Source organism: Mustela erminea, chromosome 9 (assembly GCF_009829155.1).
Source record: "Mustela erminea isolate mMusErm1 chromosome 9, mMusErm1.Pri, whole genome shotgun sequence".
In the NCBI taxonomy this organism is placed as follows: domain Eukaryota; kingdom Metazoa; phylum Chordata; class Mammalia; order Carnivora; family Mustelidae; genus Mustela; species Mustela erminea.
In genome coordinates this window covers 41639934-41657952 of record NC_045622.1, presented here as the reverse complement: position 1 = coordinate 41657952, position 18019 = coordinate 41639934, and the positions used below count along the sequence as shown (strand labels likewise).

The 18019-nt window shown below is 37.5% G+C and overlaps 1 protein-coding gene across 4 annotated transcripts in view; it reads right to left on the bottom strand.

The window, feature by feature from the left end:
• Positions 1-18019, bottom strand: part of NOX4 (NADPH oxidase 4) — a 172659-nt gene that overhangs the window by 88110 nt on the left and 66530 nt on the right. For all 4 annotated transcript variants that reach the window (XM_032356523.1, XM_032356524.1, XM_032356525.1 and 1 more), the window contains 2 exons: positions 16157-16321; positions 15781-15843 (listed from right to left, as the gene is read on the bottom strand). In XM_032356523.1, coding sequence (XP_032212414.1) covers positions 15781-15843; positions 16157-16321 — 228 coding nt within the window. The remainder of the gene's footprint in view (positions 1-15780; positions 15844-16156; positions 16322-18019) is intronic.

Sequence of the window (18019 nt, the reverse complement as noted above, 5' to 3'; positions counted from 1 at the left end):
TCTCTTTTTTCTCTTTGCTTGTTTGTTTTATGAAATCATATGATGCTTGTCTTTCTCTGATTGACTTATTTTGCTTAGCATAATACTCTCTAGGTCCATCTATATCATTGCAAATGACAAGATTTCATTCTTTTTTATGGCTGAATAATATTTCTCTCTCTGTGTGTGTGTGTGTGTGTGTGTGTGTGTGTGTGTACGTACAGCAAGAGGCAAAAGAATGAAACCAGACCAAGACCACTTTCTTAGTCCATGCACAAAAATAAATTCAAAATGGATGAAAGACCTAAATGTGAGACAGGAAACCATCAAAATCCTAGAGAACACAGACCTTTTTGACATCGGCAACTTCTTTCCAGATATGTCTCCTCACTATCTTTTTTAGTATATGTGTTGCCGAAGCGAGCACATCCTCACTATCTTTTTAATAGTGCTTAAAAAACTTCTCAAAAAGAAGAAATAGTAAAATACAGATATCTATGGCTATCTACTTCTCCTCAAACATTAATAAGGAAATACACTTATGACAAGTTTTCAGTCTAAAAAGTTTCAGGATAATATGTGTACTTAAGCCTATATTATTAAAATAAAAACAGGTATGTTTCTTTTTTCTATACAGAGAAATAAGTTGAAGAGAATACATAGTATGGCATTAGGAATATTAACTTCTGGGATGCAAAACTGAAAACAGAAAATGAGAACTCGTTTTGTACGCATCTCTTTTTAAAATTTATTATTAGCCTTTGTAATGTTTATAATTTTAAATATTTTAAAAACCTAATTTAAAATGTAAGCAATAAGACATTGCTGAGTCTCAATTTAGTCTCACTTAAGTTTCCTACATGAAGAAAAAGAGAACGGATCATGTTGACCATAATATATGTACCAAAATATACATCACCCAGTTTAAGGATAAGAAAATAAAGTGACCGAATTTATATGAGAGAACAGATCTGGAGGAATTTCTATTTTGATATCCTTGAGTAAAAATGTTTTCCTTCCAATTATTTGTTCAATATGGCACTGAGTTTTTAAAGTGCTCAAATGACTAATGATTTTATAACAGTCCCACAGAAATATAAACAGATATTACATAATCATCTTACATTTGAGAACTAAATGTAAAAATGATGTCACTGCACAATGATTTATTCAACATGGAAAAAGAAATTTCAAAGCCACAATGTGTTTGTTTTTAAATCAACATCCTGCAATAATAAATAAAAATGATTCTAAAGTAGACGGTACTTTATTAAACAATCTATTTTCAATATAAAAAGTTTGTTAAGCCACAGAAAATGATCACAGAATATGAGTCTTTAATTATTATTGTCAGGTCTTATTTTTAACCCCTTCTTCCAAAGCTCTAACTTCTATGCCTGCTGCATGCTTCCACCTGAAATTCACTCTAAATGTTCTATGCTTAAAATTCTCAATATCTTACTCCTCAAATTGTCCTCTCTTTCTGATTCTCTTATGTCTGGACATAGAACCTAGGCCCTTATGAGGACAGAAGCTCAAATCTCGGAGGAATATTATGTATATTTCTGCCTGCCAGCATGCAATCAACTTTCAAGTCCTCTAAAATAGTCTTACCAAAGAAAATGTCTGATTACAGCAATCTCCTATTGATTAACCTTTTGTGTCCACCTAAGGAAGAACACCCCCTTCTTTCCTAGGGTCTATAACCAAAAACACCTGTTCCAAATTCTTTCCAACTTTATATTCCATATTCCTCCCTGACCACTCTAATCCATCTAAGCCAATATAGATCAGCTAATACATTTCCCTGCTCTCTCACTTTCCTACTTATTAGTCTACTCATTTAGAATGACTCCATTCCCATTTCTCATATTGTACCCTACCAATTCTTTAAGACCCATCTCAAATGCCACCACGTTGATGAACAAATCCTAATTTTCCCTGCCATGAAATTCACTTCCTTGATCCCCTAAAGTATTTTACTTTTATACCCTTTATTACAGTCAACCTCCTTAATTTTATATAATGTCTCTCTGCATTAAAATACATTTACAATGTCTTGAGGTCAAGAAATATTTCTAAGTTAGTACTGTATATTCCATAGCACCTTACCTACAGCAGGTATACATTCAAATATCAGTTCAGTAAAATATTGGAGAATTAACCTGAGAATGAATAAGGACTTCAATAATGGGGAATTCTTCTATAATTTATTCATACATTCAAACATTCAATCCAAAATGTTCCAGAGACTATACTAGGAGCTCATGCAATTTCACAAATGAGGATTGTTCTAAAAGTAAGAGAAGAGATAATGAGCCAGGAGCACAGAACCCATCACAATTAATGCAACATCACGACTCTAAACATTTTGACAAATACAATATTTTAATGTCTATTTGTTTACTTGAAGAAAAAAATTAGTGTTTACTTGTATATTTGCATGAAAAAATAGATTCCATCTTAAGCAGAAAGATTCTGGAAGAGTATGTAAATGAAATGTTTATGAACTGTGAAGGAAAGTGCGTATTTATCTCAACTCCCTCAAAAAAAAACAAAACACTAAAGCGATGGTTTAGGGATAAAAAACACAAACTAAAACAGCAAAGATGACATGGGGTACCAACAATGGAGAGGTGTGAACAAAATTTGGCATGGTGAAATGTAATGGTGGCTGGGAAACTGATAGAAAGAAACATATGAAGCTTAAATTCCACTATCTTCATAAGGGGGATCACCTTGAGGAGCAAGCCCATCTTTCCCTCACAACAGACCTTAGAGACAATAGAAGGAACCTGGGGTTCAGCTTATGATTGAAAAAAAGAAAAAGAAGACTTATATTCACATCTGTATATGGGATAATCTGAACCCCAGAATCATCTGACCCCAAGCACAGGCCAGGCAACTCCTCCTCCCCAAACCCAAAGACAAAATGAGGTGGGCCAGAAGGGGTTCTAGGTGTAGGAGTAAACTGTACAGTGAAGAGGAGGGCTGTGATTGTTGAGATCAGTGACTTCGCTGATTAGCCCCGCAAATATTTAATGAAAGCACACTAAATGCCGTCTCAAATTTACATTCCAAAACTGAGCTCTACAAACACTCATCAGGACCTGCTCTCCCCATGACCTTCCCTTGTTCAATGAGGTCCCAGTTGCTCAGACCAAATACCTGGGAGATAACCTTGACTCTTCTATTGCACATTCCATACCCAGGCCATTAGGAAATCCTGTTAGCGTTCACTTAAAATATACTCTGAATCTGACCACTTCTCACCAGCTCCACGGTCACCATCCTGGTCAAAGCCATCATCATGCCTCAACTGGATGCCCAACTGGATGCCCTTCTATGTGGTCTACCTCCTTCCGCTCATTTCCATTCACTGAATCTTAACACAGCTGCAAAAGTAACCCCTATTAAAAAGTAAATCAGATCATGCTGTTTCTCTACTCAGAAGCCTCCAGCGGCCCCTCCACACTCAAAGTAGAATCCAGTCTTCACAATATTCTATAAACTCCGTATGATCTGACCCCTCATGACTTTTCCAACAGTATCTCCTACCATCCTCCCTTTCCCTTAGTGTATTCCAGCCACACTGACCTCCCCTCTCCCGTTCACACACATTGACACACACACATTTATACAGATGCAAATCAATAGCCATTAGGTATAACTCAGGGTGAAAACCGGCCAGTTTTGAATAGAGAAATGACATGATCTGATTTTCATTTTAAAATCATCATTCTGGCTGCTTGTTAAAAATAAATGTAGATGAACAAGTGCAGACAGAGGGAGACGAGTTAGCAGGTTATCCAGATGGTGGTAGACTGGACCATGGGGCCACTGTGGAAATGGCAGACAAGTTTTGAAGGCAGAGCAGAGGAAACGTGTGAACAGATTATTGACTATGTTTTAAAAATGATAAAAATCAAGATTAATATACAGGTTTTCAGCCTGAGCAACCTGAATAATGGAGTTGGCATTAACTGAGGTGGGGAAGTCTGTGGATGAAATAGATTTGAGAGGTTGAAGGTTAGGAGTTCAGTTTTAAACATGCAAGGTTGTTCTTTAGACATCTGAGTGGAAGTTTCTGGCAGACAACTGGATACATAAGCTTGAATTTTGGTGTTGGAAGCAGGGCTGGAAAGATACACTTGGGAGAAGATAGCACTCAGATGCATCAGTGAGCCTGCATGAGATCATCGGAGAAATGAGTTTAGCTAGAGAGGAGAGGGGGTTCAAGGAATGGACACTGGAGTGTTCTGATATTCAGAGGTCGTGAAAATGACAAGAAAGAGCAAAAAGAGACTGAGCAAAAGCCAGAAAATGAGGAGAAAAACCAGGTGAGCTGGATGTCCTGGAAACAAAATGAAAAAAGTATTTAAGTAAAGCAAGTGATCGTCTGTGCCAAACATTGCTGAGAGGTCAAGTCCATCGAGGACTGGGAACTGATCACTGGACTCAGCAGTCACATGGTCATTGCTGACCTTGGAAGTGTTTTTGTAGGGTGCTGTGGGCAAAACGTCGGTGGATTTAAGAGAAAATGAGAGAAACAGAACTGAAGAACCGAGAAATGGGGCAATAGCTGGAAAGATATGTGAGTCTAGAAGGGAGCCTTTATTCATCATACTCTCTTCTGTACCTAGGTAGAAGGAGGCATCTAAAAATACCAATGGGATAAATCAAGTTTAATATTAAACAGCTGGTTTTCTCTAAATACACTGACCTATTTACGTTCATATTTATCACACAAAGCCTCATTAGGCACAAGAAGGAATATTTTCTTTTCCCCTGGAAAGGAGCCAAACTAGAGCAGTTAGATCATGTTTAATGTTCAGAGAGTTCAGCTATCCTGTTATGTTTCATGAACATTATCGACCTTTTTGGGGCAATTTCTACCAATGTGTCTGGTCTATGGTTAAGACACATCATTGCCTTGCTAATCTATCATCTATCCCAGCTGAGTTTCTAAGCTTCCTAAGCAAAAGATTTGTGAAGCCCTAGAGAAAAACCATCTTTTTTTCTTTAAGAAATTACACAAATGAAAGCAAGACCCAAGATCAAAACAGCTGATGCACACTTCCTGATTGTATTTAAACCCATGAAATGAAATAAATAATCATAACTAAAACTTTGCCAATCTTTAAGGAATCCATGACCATTCTTGTCTGGTTTTCATTGAAAACTGGAAAGACTATTCCCAAAGCGACTGGTTAAGAGATTAAAAATACAAAGCAGCAAAATGATGGCAAGTGCAGGCTTGCTATGAAAAAGCACAGACAATAACAAACTAACAGTAGACTTGCCTCTGACTCATGGAAAAATATGTGAAATCGGGTTATCCCGGCTTAAAAATAATGAATCACACAACTTCAAATACAGATGTCAGGAAAGCACATGTTATTTCTGAATACGAATAATAACGAAAGGATATAGAGGTATTCACGCAAACTGCAATCAATTACACCCACAAAAAAGCAGAAACTATGTCATTTCTTTAATCAAGAATCCATGAAGAATACCAGGGAACAGAACTAATGTCCATCTCAGGTAATTCCTACGAGATGCTCCATTTCATAGGAAGCAGTGGTTTTCATGCTTTCTTAAATTTGGGCTTTTTAAAAGCCACATCTGATTTGCATACCTAAATGAGGTGAAATCTTCTAAGAGAAGATTTGTTTTGGCAAAAAATCCAAACTTTGGTAATTACAGAGCATGGCTGAAAAGCACTGTTAAAGATTCATTACATAGTTGAAGAACAAAATAGAAAATTCTCCCCAGATCTGAAGCCCATAAAGTTCCAAAGAGGGAGAAGAATCTGAAAACATAAATTATGGATCTAACTTTGTCATCAATGATGTCACTCTGGATCCTTTGATCCCTTAAAGAATCACCATTTCCCCAATAATAAGCAAAAAACCAAAGTTGGTGTTTGGACTACAAGTTGATTTTTAATTGATGTGTAGTTGACATACAATATTATATTGGTCTCAAGTATGCAAATGGTGACTTAACAATTATATACATTATAAATTGCTCACCACGATAAGTGTAAGCACCGTGTGCCACCATACAAAGTTATTACAATCTTATTGACGATATTCCCTAAGCTAAACTTCCCACCTCTGTGACTTACTTATTTTATAGCTGGGAGTTCATGCCTCCTAATCCTCTTGGATTATACATTTTTTAAAATTCAATGACTTTATATAGGCTAAGATTTTTTTATGTATCTCATATTCAATTTCAAGTTTTAAAAAAGAAGACTTTTCTCACAAAAGATATATTTACTACACTTCTTAATATATTTATAAATATATAATTGAGTATAAATAAATAAGTTAAAGACATGCATTTAAATGTTATTTGTGGTGGGAACTGTGGTGTGTTGCTCAGACCTTCTGTTTCCCCCAACCCCTCAAACCCCCACACTGCCTCCCAATTTTCAGGATCAAAACACTAATTCCTCAATCTCCCAGCTGTTCCAAGGGTTTCCTGCAAAGCTCATTACTGAGGCCCTCCCCAGGAACTGCTAGCCACAGAAGAAACCTTCCTTGCCTCTACGTGCCTCTCCCTAGGGATATCTGACCTCCAACAACTGGTCAATTGGAGAGTACAAAGGTTTGTCCTCTTGACCTCCACATAGGACAACTCTGAATTCTCGTTTTAGGCAGAGCTCCCGTCAGGCCTGAGGAGGCCTCTGTTGAGACTTCATCATGGTTCGAATTCTGTGGTGTGTTCTCAGTCCCTCGCTCCTTACCAACGTTGTCCTGAGCACACTCCCACAACCTCCCTCAGAAAAATCTTTACCTTTCAGCCTGTTTCCCAGGAAACCCAACCTAAGACATTCATTCTACAGGCTAGTGAACCACGGGAGGCAAATCTTTAGTTCCTCAAATGACGGTTTCTCAGCCAATCTGTGGACAGAACTTAGTTACTGCATGCTGCCAAATGAGGCAAACAAAACAAAACAATTCAGTTTAACCCTGTCTTGGTTCTCCAGCTATTCTCTGAAATAAGAACTATAACAGCTCGGGACACCTGGGTGGCTCAGCGGTTTAAGCCTCTGCCTTCGGCTCAAGTCATGATTTCAAGGTCCTGAGATCGAGCACCCCCGCATCGGGCTCTCTGATCAGTGGGGAGCCTGCTTCCTCCTCTCTCTCTGCCTGGTTCTCTGCCTACTTGTGATCTCTGTCAAATAGATAAAATCTTTAAAAAAAAAGAACTGTGGGGGCACCTGGGTGGCTCAGTGGGTTAAACCACTGCCTTCAGCTCAAGTCATGATCTCAGGGTCCTGGGATCGAGCCCCGCATCAGGCTCTCTGCTCAGCAGGCAGCCTGCTTCCCTCTCTCTCCCTATCTCTGCCTGCCTCTCTGCCTACTTGTGATCTCTCTCTGTCAAATAAATAAATAAAATCTTTAAAAAAAAAAAAAAAAAAAAAGAACTGTAACAGCTCTTACTGAGAACTTAGTATATGCCAAGCACCATGCTTAGATCTTGATTATATCTTTCTAATGAAGATGGGGAGTAACTGCATGGAGAACTTACTATTATTAACCACATAATAAAGAAGTGAACCAAAGTTGAGGATGTCAGTAGTCATAATACTAAATGGGGGGTCTAGACCTCCAATCCAATTTTAAGATTCCAAAATCCATGGTCTAACACTATACAATGGCCTCTGATCACCATAATCCTGTCAGCAAACACATGCTTGGTGGTTCTGCTGGAGAGAACCAGGAGCATTAGGGGGAAACAATCACCACTTCCTAGGAAAACCCAGCAGATTAACACATCTTCCTTGTGTAGGAAAGTTAATGTCAAGTGTTAGAAACACTGAAGCACTTTAAGCAATTAACACTCCAACCTCTGGATTCCTAATTAAATCAGTACTCAAAACTTAGTTGTACTTTGACTAAAACTGTGAGACCTACTACAGTGCTTCCATACCTTATCTTTTGTACTATTTTTTTAATATTTTAGAAGCTTTATCTCCATGTTTAAAAATGAAAGTCAGACTACTGAATTTATAATTGCATATTTTACATATTTACTTTTCTGTACATTGGCACAATATATGAAAATAAGCATTAGATTTTTTTTCCTAGTGGAGGAATTGGGCCTTTAATGCTCCACAATAGAGAAGAGCTTAGTAGTATGGATAATCGAATACTTGGAACTGAATCTTTCTCTGTCATTTTTAGTCTTTGAGTAAACATCTCTCCTCAGTGGCAATTCTTTTTTGTTGTTTGAATCCAGCAACAAGGATTTCCAAAAGCAAGAGGAGTTTCAGAAATACGAATGCCTTTGGGATGCCTGGGTGTCTCGGTCAGTTATGCGTCTGACTCTTGATTTCGGCTCTGGTCATGATCTCAGCGTTGTGGGATCCAGTGCTGCATCAGTCTCCCAGCTCCACAACAGAGACTGCTTGAGATTCTCTCTCATTCTTCCTCTGCCCCTCCCCTGCTTGTGTGAGCACACATGCTCTCTCTCAGTAAATAAAATCTTTTATACACACACACACACACACACACACACACACACACACATGCCCTGAACATCGATGGAGGGTGAGTCAGGTGAGAGCACAGAACAGCTAGCTACCACCATGCCCTTCTGCCAAGGAGGTCCGTGTTTATATCTCACCTGTGCCACTAACCAGCTGTGTGACTTTGGACATTTATTTAATCTGTGGCACATTATTTTCTGCATCATACAAGATGAACAATACATGTCTCACAGGAATACAATACAAAATTAAAACTATAATATTTTCAAAGTTTATGAAAAAAACTTCTTAGGCACTTCATTAGTACAGACTATTATCCTTAACAAAGATGAAGTGTTTACACACTTCTTAGTGGGAATCAACAAATGGGAAATTGTTTTGTGTTGCTTTATTTCACAGGAATCCTTAAGGGAAATATTCAGTGAAAATGTTTGAGAAGCATGCATTTTACATGTAAGTGCCAAGTCGAAATAATTAGAAAAAAAGAAAGAAATGGCAGGAAAAGACAATACATTAACATAATAGCATGATGCAAAATTTAGCTTAGAAATGTTTGCTTTACTCAAATTCATTCCTAGGCAGCAGCAAGATTTGCCTCTTTTCCCTCTTATGAAAATAGAAACTCCCTTGGGGGATAGTAGAAGTAAGCCAGCCAGTAACCCCCCAAAATCTGGGAAGGCTACAAACCATTTCCTAAACCTACACAAGTACATGATACACAGATGGCCTGATGAAAAGAACTTCCTTTGCCTCAACATTTTTTTTGGAAGCCAACTATTGTTACAATCTAAACTATGAAACACAGATACCCAAAAAAATGATATTTAAAATAAGAACAAATGTGAATATACAACCTATTCTTAAAAAATGAAGACCTATTTCCTAAGAAGTGTTGATAGCATCTGTCAGATAAGCACAGAGATTAGAAACAAGGAGTTTCCCCTGTTAGCCCAGGTAATATGGAACAGGAGGTGGAAAAGGACCTATTGTTTTTGACCAGACAATACGCATGGATTGTTTCCTTCTGCCTTTGGTATTTCTCCTCCAACAACTTTGTCACTAGTACATCCCCCCTCTTCTTCTGAGCTAAAGAAAAATAGCCACCATGACCTTACAGATTAGACTCAGAACAGAGCTTTATCAGAAAATCACTTCAGCCATAAGCATTTCTCCTTTTTCTTTAATCGCTATAACTTCCTCTTCTCCAGCTTCACCTTCCAAATAAGAGTATGCCAAAACAAAATGACAACAAGAAGACGGAGGAAAAGAGAATCTATCTATAAAGTACTTCTCAAGCTAGATCACAAATGCTAGCTATAGATTAGGTGTTTTTTCACTCTTTCAACAAATTTGCTTTGGGTTACTCTGTATCCCAGACACTGTGCTATGAATGCATCTTTTTTTTAAAATAATTTTTTAAATTTTTTTAATAAACATATAATGTATTATTAGCCCCAGGGGTACAGGTCTGTGAATCACCAGGTTTACACACTGCTATGAACGCATCTTTGAAAGGGCTCCTAGACCTTTTGGTTAGAAGCAAGGAGGCATTAACCAAATAATCTAATGGCACTGGTGTTGAAGACAGTACACAGGCACATATAAGAGGGAAAGGTCAAGAAACAACCTAATAGGAAGGGTTTGTGAAGCCTTCTCAAGAAGTGGGTGACATTGAATGAGGTAGGAAAGATGAAAGGAGTTACCCAGGCAAAGAGAGGCTCAGGCATTTGGAGTACGAATTAGTAGAAGCAGCAGAGATCGGTTTCCAAGGTGAACAGACTAGTTTATGCCAAGACCCCAAAGAGGGAAAGTAAGAAAGTATTAAGTAAATAAGTGAATAAAATTTAATGAGATTGTTTATGAAAGAACTTCTAGAACTATTAATATGTTAAGAGGCTCCATGAAGGGGTGCCTGGGTGGCTGAGTGGGTTAAAGCCTCTGCCTTCGGCTCAGGTCATGATCCCAGGGTCATGGGATCGAGCCCCGCTTCGGGCTCTCTGCTCAGCGGGGAGCCTGCTTCCTCCCCTCTCTCTGCCTGCTTCTCTGCCTGCTTGTGATCTCTGTCTGTCAAATAAATAAATAAAATCTTAAAAAAAAAAAAAGAGGCTCTCTGAATTTCTAAGTGCTATATGTCAAACAGTACTTTCCAAAGTACTTTAGGTCATAGAAAATTGCTTTTTCTTTCTCCTTTTTTTCTCAGAGGATTTTCAAAGGACCACGTTCCTTTATGAGACCTGAAGAAGTAGCCTGGAAGAAGCAGAAGGAATAAGGAAAAATCTTTTCTTGATTGACAAAAGTAAGAAAGAAGAAAAACTGGGAGGAATATAGAACTCCAGGCACTCAAACTTTTGCCTCCATCCAATACACTCATGAACTTGAATCTTCTGAAACAAGCCTGCACTGAACTCAAGGCCTTAGTGCTGAGGGCTCACCAGGCTGTCTCCAGAGTCAGGGGGAAGGGTGATGGTCCTTTGCTACAGCAGCCTGCTTGCTCTTAAGGAGACTCAAAAGTGCTGTATACCCAACAGAGCCTCACTGAAGTGAAGAGCTCGGCTGTCTCCCCACCACCTAGGCAAACACATCCTATTTCCCAAAGTAGGCACTAAACCATTATTTGTTCTCCAAGAATAATGTACTGTTGTTCCCATTCTCACATCTTAGGATTCCATAGGGAAAAAAATAGTAATCTTTCATTCATATGACAAAAAGTTCAAATATCAGAGAATATTCTTACATCATTTTAGCTCTTGAATAACTTTTTTTATCTTTATACCGCTATCTGAACTTCTTTTTTTAAAAGATTTTATTTATTTATTTACTTGAGAGAGAGAGAGCGAGTGAGAGACAGCATGAGCAGGAGGAGAGGAAAATGGAGAGGGAGAGGCAGACATCCCTTTTGAGCAGTAAGCCCGAACTGGGACTCAATCCCAGGACCCTGGGTTCATGACCTGAGCTAATGGCAGATGTCTAACCAACTGAGCCACCAGGCATTCCATATCCTACCTTTTCTTCCGATTCATATCCAAACCCCATTATTTGGGAGTGGATGACTACAAATATGGAAAATAATTATGAATTTGAAAATGACTCAAATTCTCTTTCAAAGCTCTCTACCGCATGATGGTATTCTGGAGCTCAGAGTAGCCAAAATAATTTCTATGGAACTCCAAAAAGGATTTTAGTTGAGTAGAAAAAAAAAATTTTTTTTTTTTTTTAGGTGATGATATCCATGAGTAGTACCCTCATACACAGGCTAGTTGAAAGAGAGGTGTTCCCACTGATGTGAGATCTGGGTCCCCAGAACACAGTTAGGCACTGTGACCCATCACCACCTCCTAAATTCTCCCTTCTCGTCAAGAGCACTCTAAGAACCATGGAAGAACTTTTCTAAGGGCACTGTAAGTTGTGTTGGGCAACTACTAATCGAACATAATGGTTCTCAACTGCTGGCAATTCTGCCCCTCCAGGGTTATTTGGCAATGTCTGGAGATATTTCTCATTGTCACAAGTCGGGGGTACTGTTGGCAGCTAGTGGATAGAGGCTACCAATATTGATAAACACCTTATAATGTACAGGACAACATGCCACATCAAAGAAGTATCTGACCCAAAATGTCAATAATGCCAAGGTTGAAAAGACCGGATCTAGCACAAAGCTCCTTCTCAACATTCCAGGGAGGTGGCTTTCTAAGTTTCTGGACGGGTCTCACTGTTAGAAATGTCTTTATCATATTGAATCAAATATATTTCTTTAAAACTTTTTACTATTGGTCTTATTTCTACACCTTGGGATCCCAAAGGAAAAATGTCTAATTCTTCATCTACATGACAGATTTTCAAGAGCTGAGACTACTGTGATATCCCCCCAATTTTTCATTTTCAGGTTGAAAAACCACATGTTGGATGCCTTATCCTTGCCACTCAAAATATAAATAAATAAATAAATAAAATAAAAATAAAAATAAAACAAAACAAAAAATGTAATTGCAGAAGTGAAAGCAAAAATCCAAAATTAAAAGGAAACATTCTGAGATGATTAATAACAAGAGTGTAGGTACCAATACTGACCACCTCCAGATACACCCTCTAGGTACAAAAGCCATGAGTGACGGAACTGGTGCTGAACTGTCAAGTTCATGCTCTTTGTGTGACTACTCACTGCCATTTTGCATCACACATAATTGTTCTCCTTTTCCCAACTCTGGCTCCTACTTCTGGTTGCTCTTCCTCTGGTCCGTCCCCTTCCCCAACTTTTACCTTCCTCCCAACTCTGCCTGCAGCCAGCCACAGAGCTATCCCAGCCCCTGCCCCAATTACCTTCTTGGGAAGCAGGTCAGGCCACAGAGTCCTTATGTCCTACAAACCACTCTTATCTGAATTTCTCCTTTTGCCCTGTGAAAGGACTTTAGGACAACCCAAAGACAATAGATCTAGAAGCCTCTTCTTGGCATGTGCCATAAGAGAAAAATTCTTAGATTTTCTGTTTTGAGAAACATAAAGATTTTTAGTGATAAAATATATGCTAAAAACTAAACTATCTTCTCTGTCTGTACTGAAGCTGGGTGTGAGAACACGGCACTCCATTACACCATTCTCTCTACTTTTGCGTATGTTGGGAAATATTTTTGTAAAAACAAAAAACAAAAACCCTCCCTTCTCTGTATTTAGCATTCAGCAGCTACCTTCCCTTTTTATTCCATATTCTCTATTTAATGCTATGGTGAAGAAATTATTTTCAAACTAAAGTCTCAAGTCGCACACCTTAAATGTATACAGTTTTTCATTTTTCAATTATACCTCACTAAAGCTGGGAAAAAACAGAGCCTCACACAAAGAAAGATTAACTTCAGAAATAAATTTCATATGACCCCAAGAGTAGTCCAAACTCTTTAAATTACTTAAGGACAAACGTACATGCACACTCTCACCCTGTTGCATTCTTTCCCTTGTTTTTAAAGTTACTAACTTCGTGTTTATGGGATGCATGCAGTCAGAGAAATGGAAATGTATCTTACAACTACCAGAACCAAACACAATGCTTCTGACGATAGTGGATGTGATTGTGTGAGAATGCCTTCATGATTCAGTGGAAACATTCCACAAGAAGCTTTGTTTGTCATAATAACTTGCCAAGAATCCTAAGGTCTCCTGGAACTAGGACAATATTAAACCACATTGTAGGGTGTGCACATCCTAAAGCAGTGAAGGCCACGATATGCCTACTTGGCTCCTGGTGATGGCTGGGTCCTGAACTCTGAGGTCCTGACTTTGAAGCCCATGAAGGCAACTAAGTTTTCACTGTTCCTCATAACAACACATTTCCCCTCTCACTCTAGCTAGCTGCCCACATGGCTCCAGATGAAAGGGTGTCTGGACAATACTCATCTATCTTCAGATTGAAGAAACAATGGTAAGTTAATTTCTTCCTCAAGGTAAGTCAGTGCTGCCATCTTTCTTGATAAAATGGAATGCTGTCAATCATTTCACTAGATGCTGAACCACCTTTCCTTAATCGTTATAAATAACTCTGCTACCTATAAACAGAATGCAAAATTTGAAGGAATTGAAGCAAAAATATATTTTTCCTTTAAAGAAATGCTGTTGAACAAATCATGTCTGTTTTTTTTCTCTAACCACTTGACACTTCCTTCCTGTTTCTTTTATTCCTTAAATATAGATTTTTGGGGGCCTATCTTCACAAGTACATGTTCTTGAGGGGCAAATTCACAATGAAAATAAAAATCATAATAATTGTTAGCATATATTTACATGTACCTTGCACCTTCTATGTTCCAGGCTTTGTTCTATATGCTTTACTTGTGGGAGTTCACTAAAACACATGACATACCTCAGAATAGATACTGTTTTTATCACAATATTACTCTGAGGAAACAAATGCACAGAAAGATGAAGTAACATGGCCAAGGTTTTTAAGTTTTCAACCTAACACATCAAATCTGAAAACGGTTGCTATTCTTGGAGCGCCTGGGTGGCACAGTCGGTTAAGTGTCCAACTCTTGTTTTGGCTCCATCCGTGATCTCGGGGTCATGAGCTTGAGCCCCACATTGGGCTCCATGCTTATCACAGAGTCTGCCCCGCCTGGCCTCGCTCAAATAAATAAATCAATCTTGAAAAAAAAAGTGGTTGCCATTCCCGGCATAGTCCCACCCCTACATTCCAGCACTTAAGCACCCAGTGATTTTTCTGTCCCCCCATCTGTTCAATTTTATTTGCATATATGAAGCATATATTTAAACATGTGGGTCCTGTTCTTACTTTTGCTAGAAATTGGAAAAAAATCTCAAGTCTCCATCATCAATGGGAAACATTAAATAAATTACAGTATATCCTACTGTGAAATATTAGGCAGTCAATAAAAAAGAATGAAGCATATGCAAATATAGTAACATGGAAAGTTGTCCATGATATACTGCTGAGTGAAAAGAGCAAATTATAAACCAAATGATGCAGCAAATGAATGTCAAACATCTATATATGTCTAAGTACATAGGAAAATGTCTAGAAGAATATACGCCAAATTCTGGAGAAGAAAGAAGATTGAAAAGTGGGGGAAATGAGAAAAGGTAAATGGTTTACTTTTTAATAATAAGCTCATGCTATATTTATAATGCAAAAAAGAATGTTAAACAATGTCTGATAAGCTAAAAATATTTGGTGACGCCGTTACTTAACTAGATCTGTCCCCCACCTGTTATTTATCCATTTTGCTTTTTCAATTTTATTCTCCTTTTCCTCCCTCACACACAGTCTGGGCACCAATTACAATGGGCTTTTTCTTTTCTAAACACTGCTTGGATTTTCTTACGCTTCCACCTCAACTCAGAATACCCTCTTTGCCATTAAATTCTATCTCTCTAAAAAAAACCACACATAATATATTTTGGTACAATTTCATAAAAGAAAAAATGTAAATACCTAGGAAACTTTCTGCATTTTGAATCATCAGGTTTTAATACATTTTAATATTTTGCTTCCTGAATTGTAAAAGGTAAACTGTAGTGTCCAAAAATAATAGTGAATAAAATAATAGTGAATTGTAGTGTCCAAAATAATAAAGAGCTACAATGTTTCTGAACAGATATTATTACTTTGTATAAAAAATGGCTTACTTAAACATTTAGGATATTGTGATGACCTTGAATGATTTTTAGGATATATATATTTTAGGATATATATATATTTTGGATAAATATATTTAGGTAGAATACACACACGAAAGAAAAAGTTGCATGTCACTCTAAAAAGTTTTAAGAATTAAAAACAAGTTTCTTACCATTGTGAGGGTAAATGGATGGTTTTCTAATGCAGACACACTGGGACAATGTAGAATAATATACTAAAAAACAACAAACATAATTTTTAAATGACCAAAAAAGAAGTACAAGTATTCTAACGATGGCATGAATACTAATTTTTTTTAAATTATATAAAGATAGAGAATTTGGGGTGCCTCGGGGGCTAGTCAGTGAAGCATCTGACTCTTGATTTCAGCTCAGGTCATGATCTCAGGCTTGTGAGACCGAGCCCAGTGTCCAGCTCCGCACTGGGCCTGCTTAAGAGTCTCTCTCTCCCTCCGCCTCTGCCCCTTCCCCCTTAAAAAAATTAAAATAAATACATACATATATAAAAGTTGCTGAACACTGACTCACCTGGCCAGGTCTTGCTTTAAAGTTTTCTTTGATCATTCGGATTTCCATGACATCTGAGGGATGACTTATGACCGAGATGATGGTAACTGGTTTATTGCTCCTGATACACCTGTAAAGTCTTTCAGCACAATATAGGCACAGAGGTCCAGAAATCCAAAGCCAAGTCTGATGGAAAATTTTTAAAATATACTTTAAGAAATATTTGTGTTGTAGAAATATTTATATTTCTGCTCAATTACTAATTTCATACTTTATAATAATGGTATTATAATCTGTATTTTAAATGATAAAATGCAAAGAAAAACCAGTAAAAAATAAGAAACAAACTGAGGGTTTTGGAGGGGAGGGGGATGGGGAGTTGCACCTGGTGGTGGGTATTATGGAGGGCATGTATTGCATGGATCACTGGGTGTGGTACATAAACAATGAATTCTGGAACACTAAAAAGAAAAAGAATAAAATGAAAAAAAAATTTTTTTTAAATGGAATGCCTGGGTGGCTCAGTGGGTTAAAACCTCTGCCTTGGGCTCAGGTCATGATCTCAGGATCCTGGGATCAAGCCCCACATCAGGCTCTCTGCTCAGCGGGGAGCCTGGCTCCCCATCTCTTTCTCTGCCTGCCTCTCTGCCTACTTGTGATCTCTGTCAAATAAATAAATAAAATATTTTTAAAAAATCAGATGCTCACTGCAACTTATTCAAAGAAAACTAAATATAAAAATAAAATGTAATGTGACATATCAATAGGTATGTCTACTTTGTTTCAAATTTCTTCCTGTGCATACAGAATAAATACATAATGAATGTATATAAAATACATTCTTCATCTAAAAAGAAAAGACAGGGAAGTTAAATGCTCAAATAAATCTGAAGACGGTTTTAGGAAAAAAAATGTGCCAGTCCAATATTTGTTGAAAAAAAAAAAAAAGAAAAAGAAAGAAAATCCTGGATATATGTATGATTGTTTTTAAGGTATTAAAATGTTTTCATTTCCAGGAGTAACTGGAATTCTTCAAAATATAAGGTAAGGTTTTTTTTTAGTTTTTTCTTTTTTTTTTTAACATCTATTTATTTATTTACTTTTTACTTGAGTGTAGTTGACCCAATGTTACATTAATTTCAGGTGTACAACTTAGTGATTAACAAGTTTATACATTATCCTATGTTCACTAAAGTATGGTTACCATCTGTCCTATTACATCACTATTACAATATCACTGACTGTTTTTCTTATGCTATGCCTTTTACTCAACCTTGGCTATTTTTAATGCACATAATACACATGCATAATGTACACATACATAATGCATATACAATATAAAATATGTATAAGAATTATTTTAAAATATAGGATATCCTAAGCATGTTGCTTACAACTTACTTTTATATAATAAAAATAATATGCACAGAAGGTATTATTTAGAATTTGGAAAGTGTGATGATTTTGCATGCATGCTGGATGGATAGTCCCGATCCCAGGATAACCCACTGCATATGCTCAGAAGTACGGAAGCCTGTCCGGTGTGACCAACCCTTTTCCTAGAACTGCACACCATCTTTCCCCCATCACTGAGGGGCCTCTGACCCAAACTTATTTTAATGGTTGTTTTTAAAACCTTGTTTACATAGCTATTTCAGATCTTTCTCCTTCCACACAGATAGATCAGGCCTCTTCCTGATATTTAGTTGGTTGCTCTGTGGGTAATAGACATCAAATAGACAGACAAGCCCTGTAATGCAGCAGGCTTGCACCTTTGGGACAGGCACTTACCCTTTGAGCATTAAGTTCCACATAAGTAAAACGGAAGTTACAACATCTGTCCTGCCTAACAGATAGCACTGTGTGAAGCCAAGAAATCTGTGA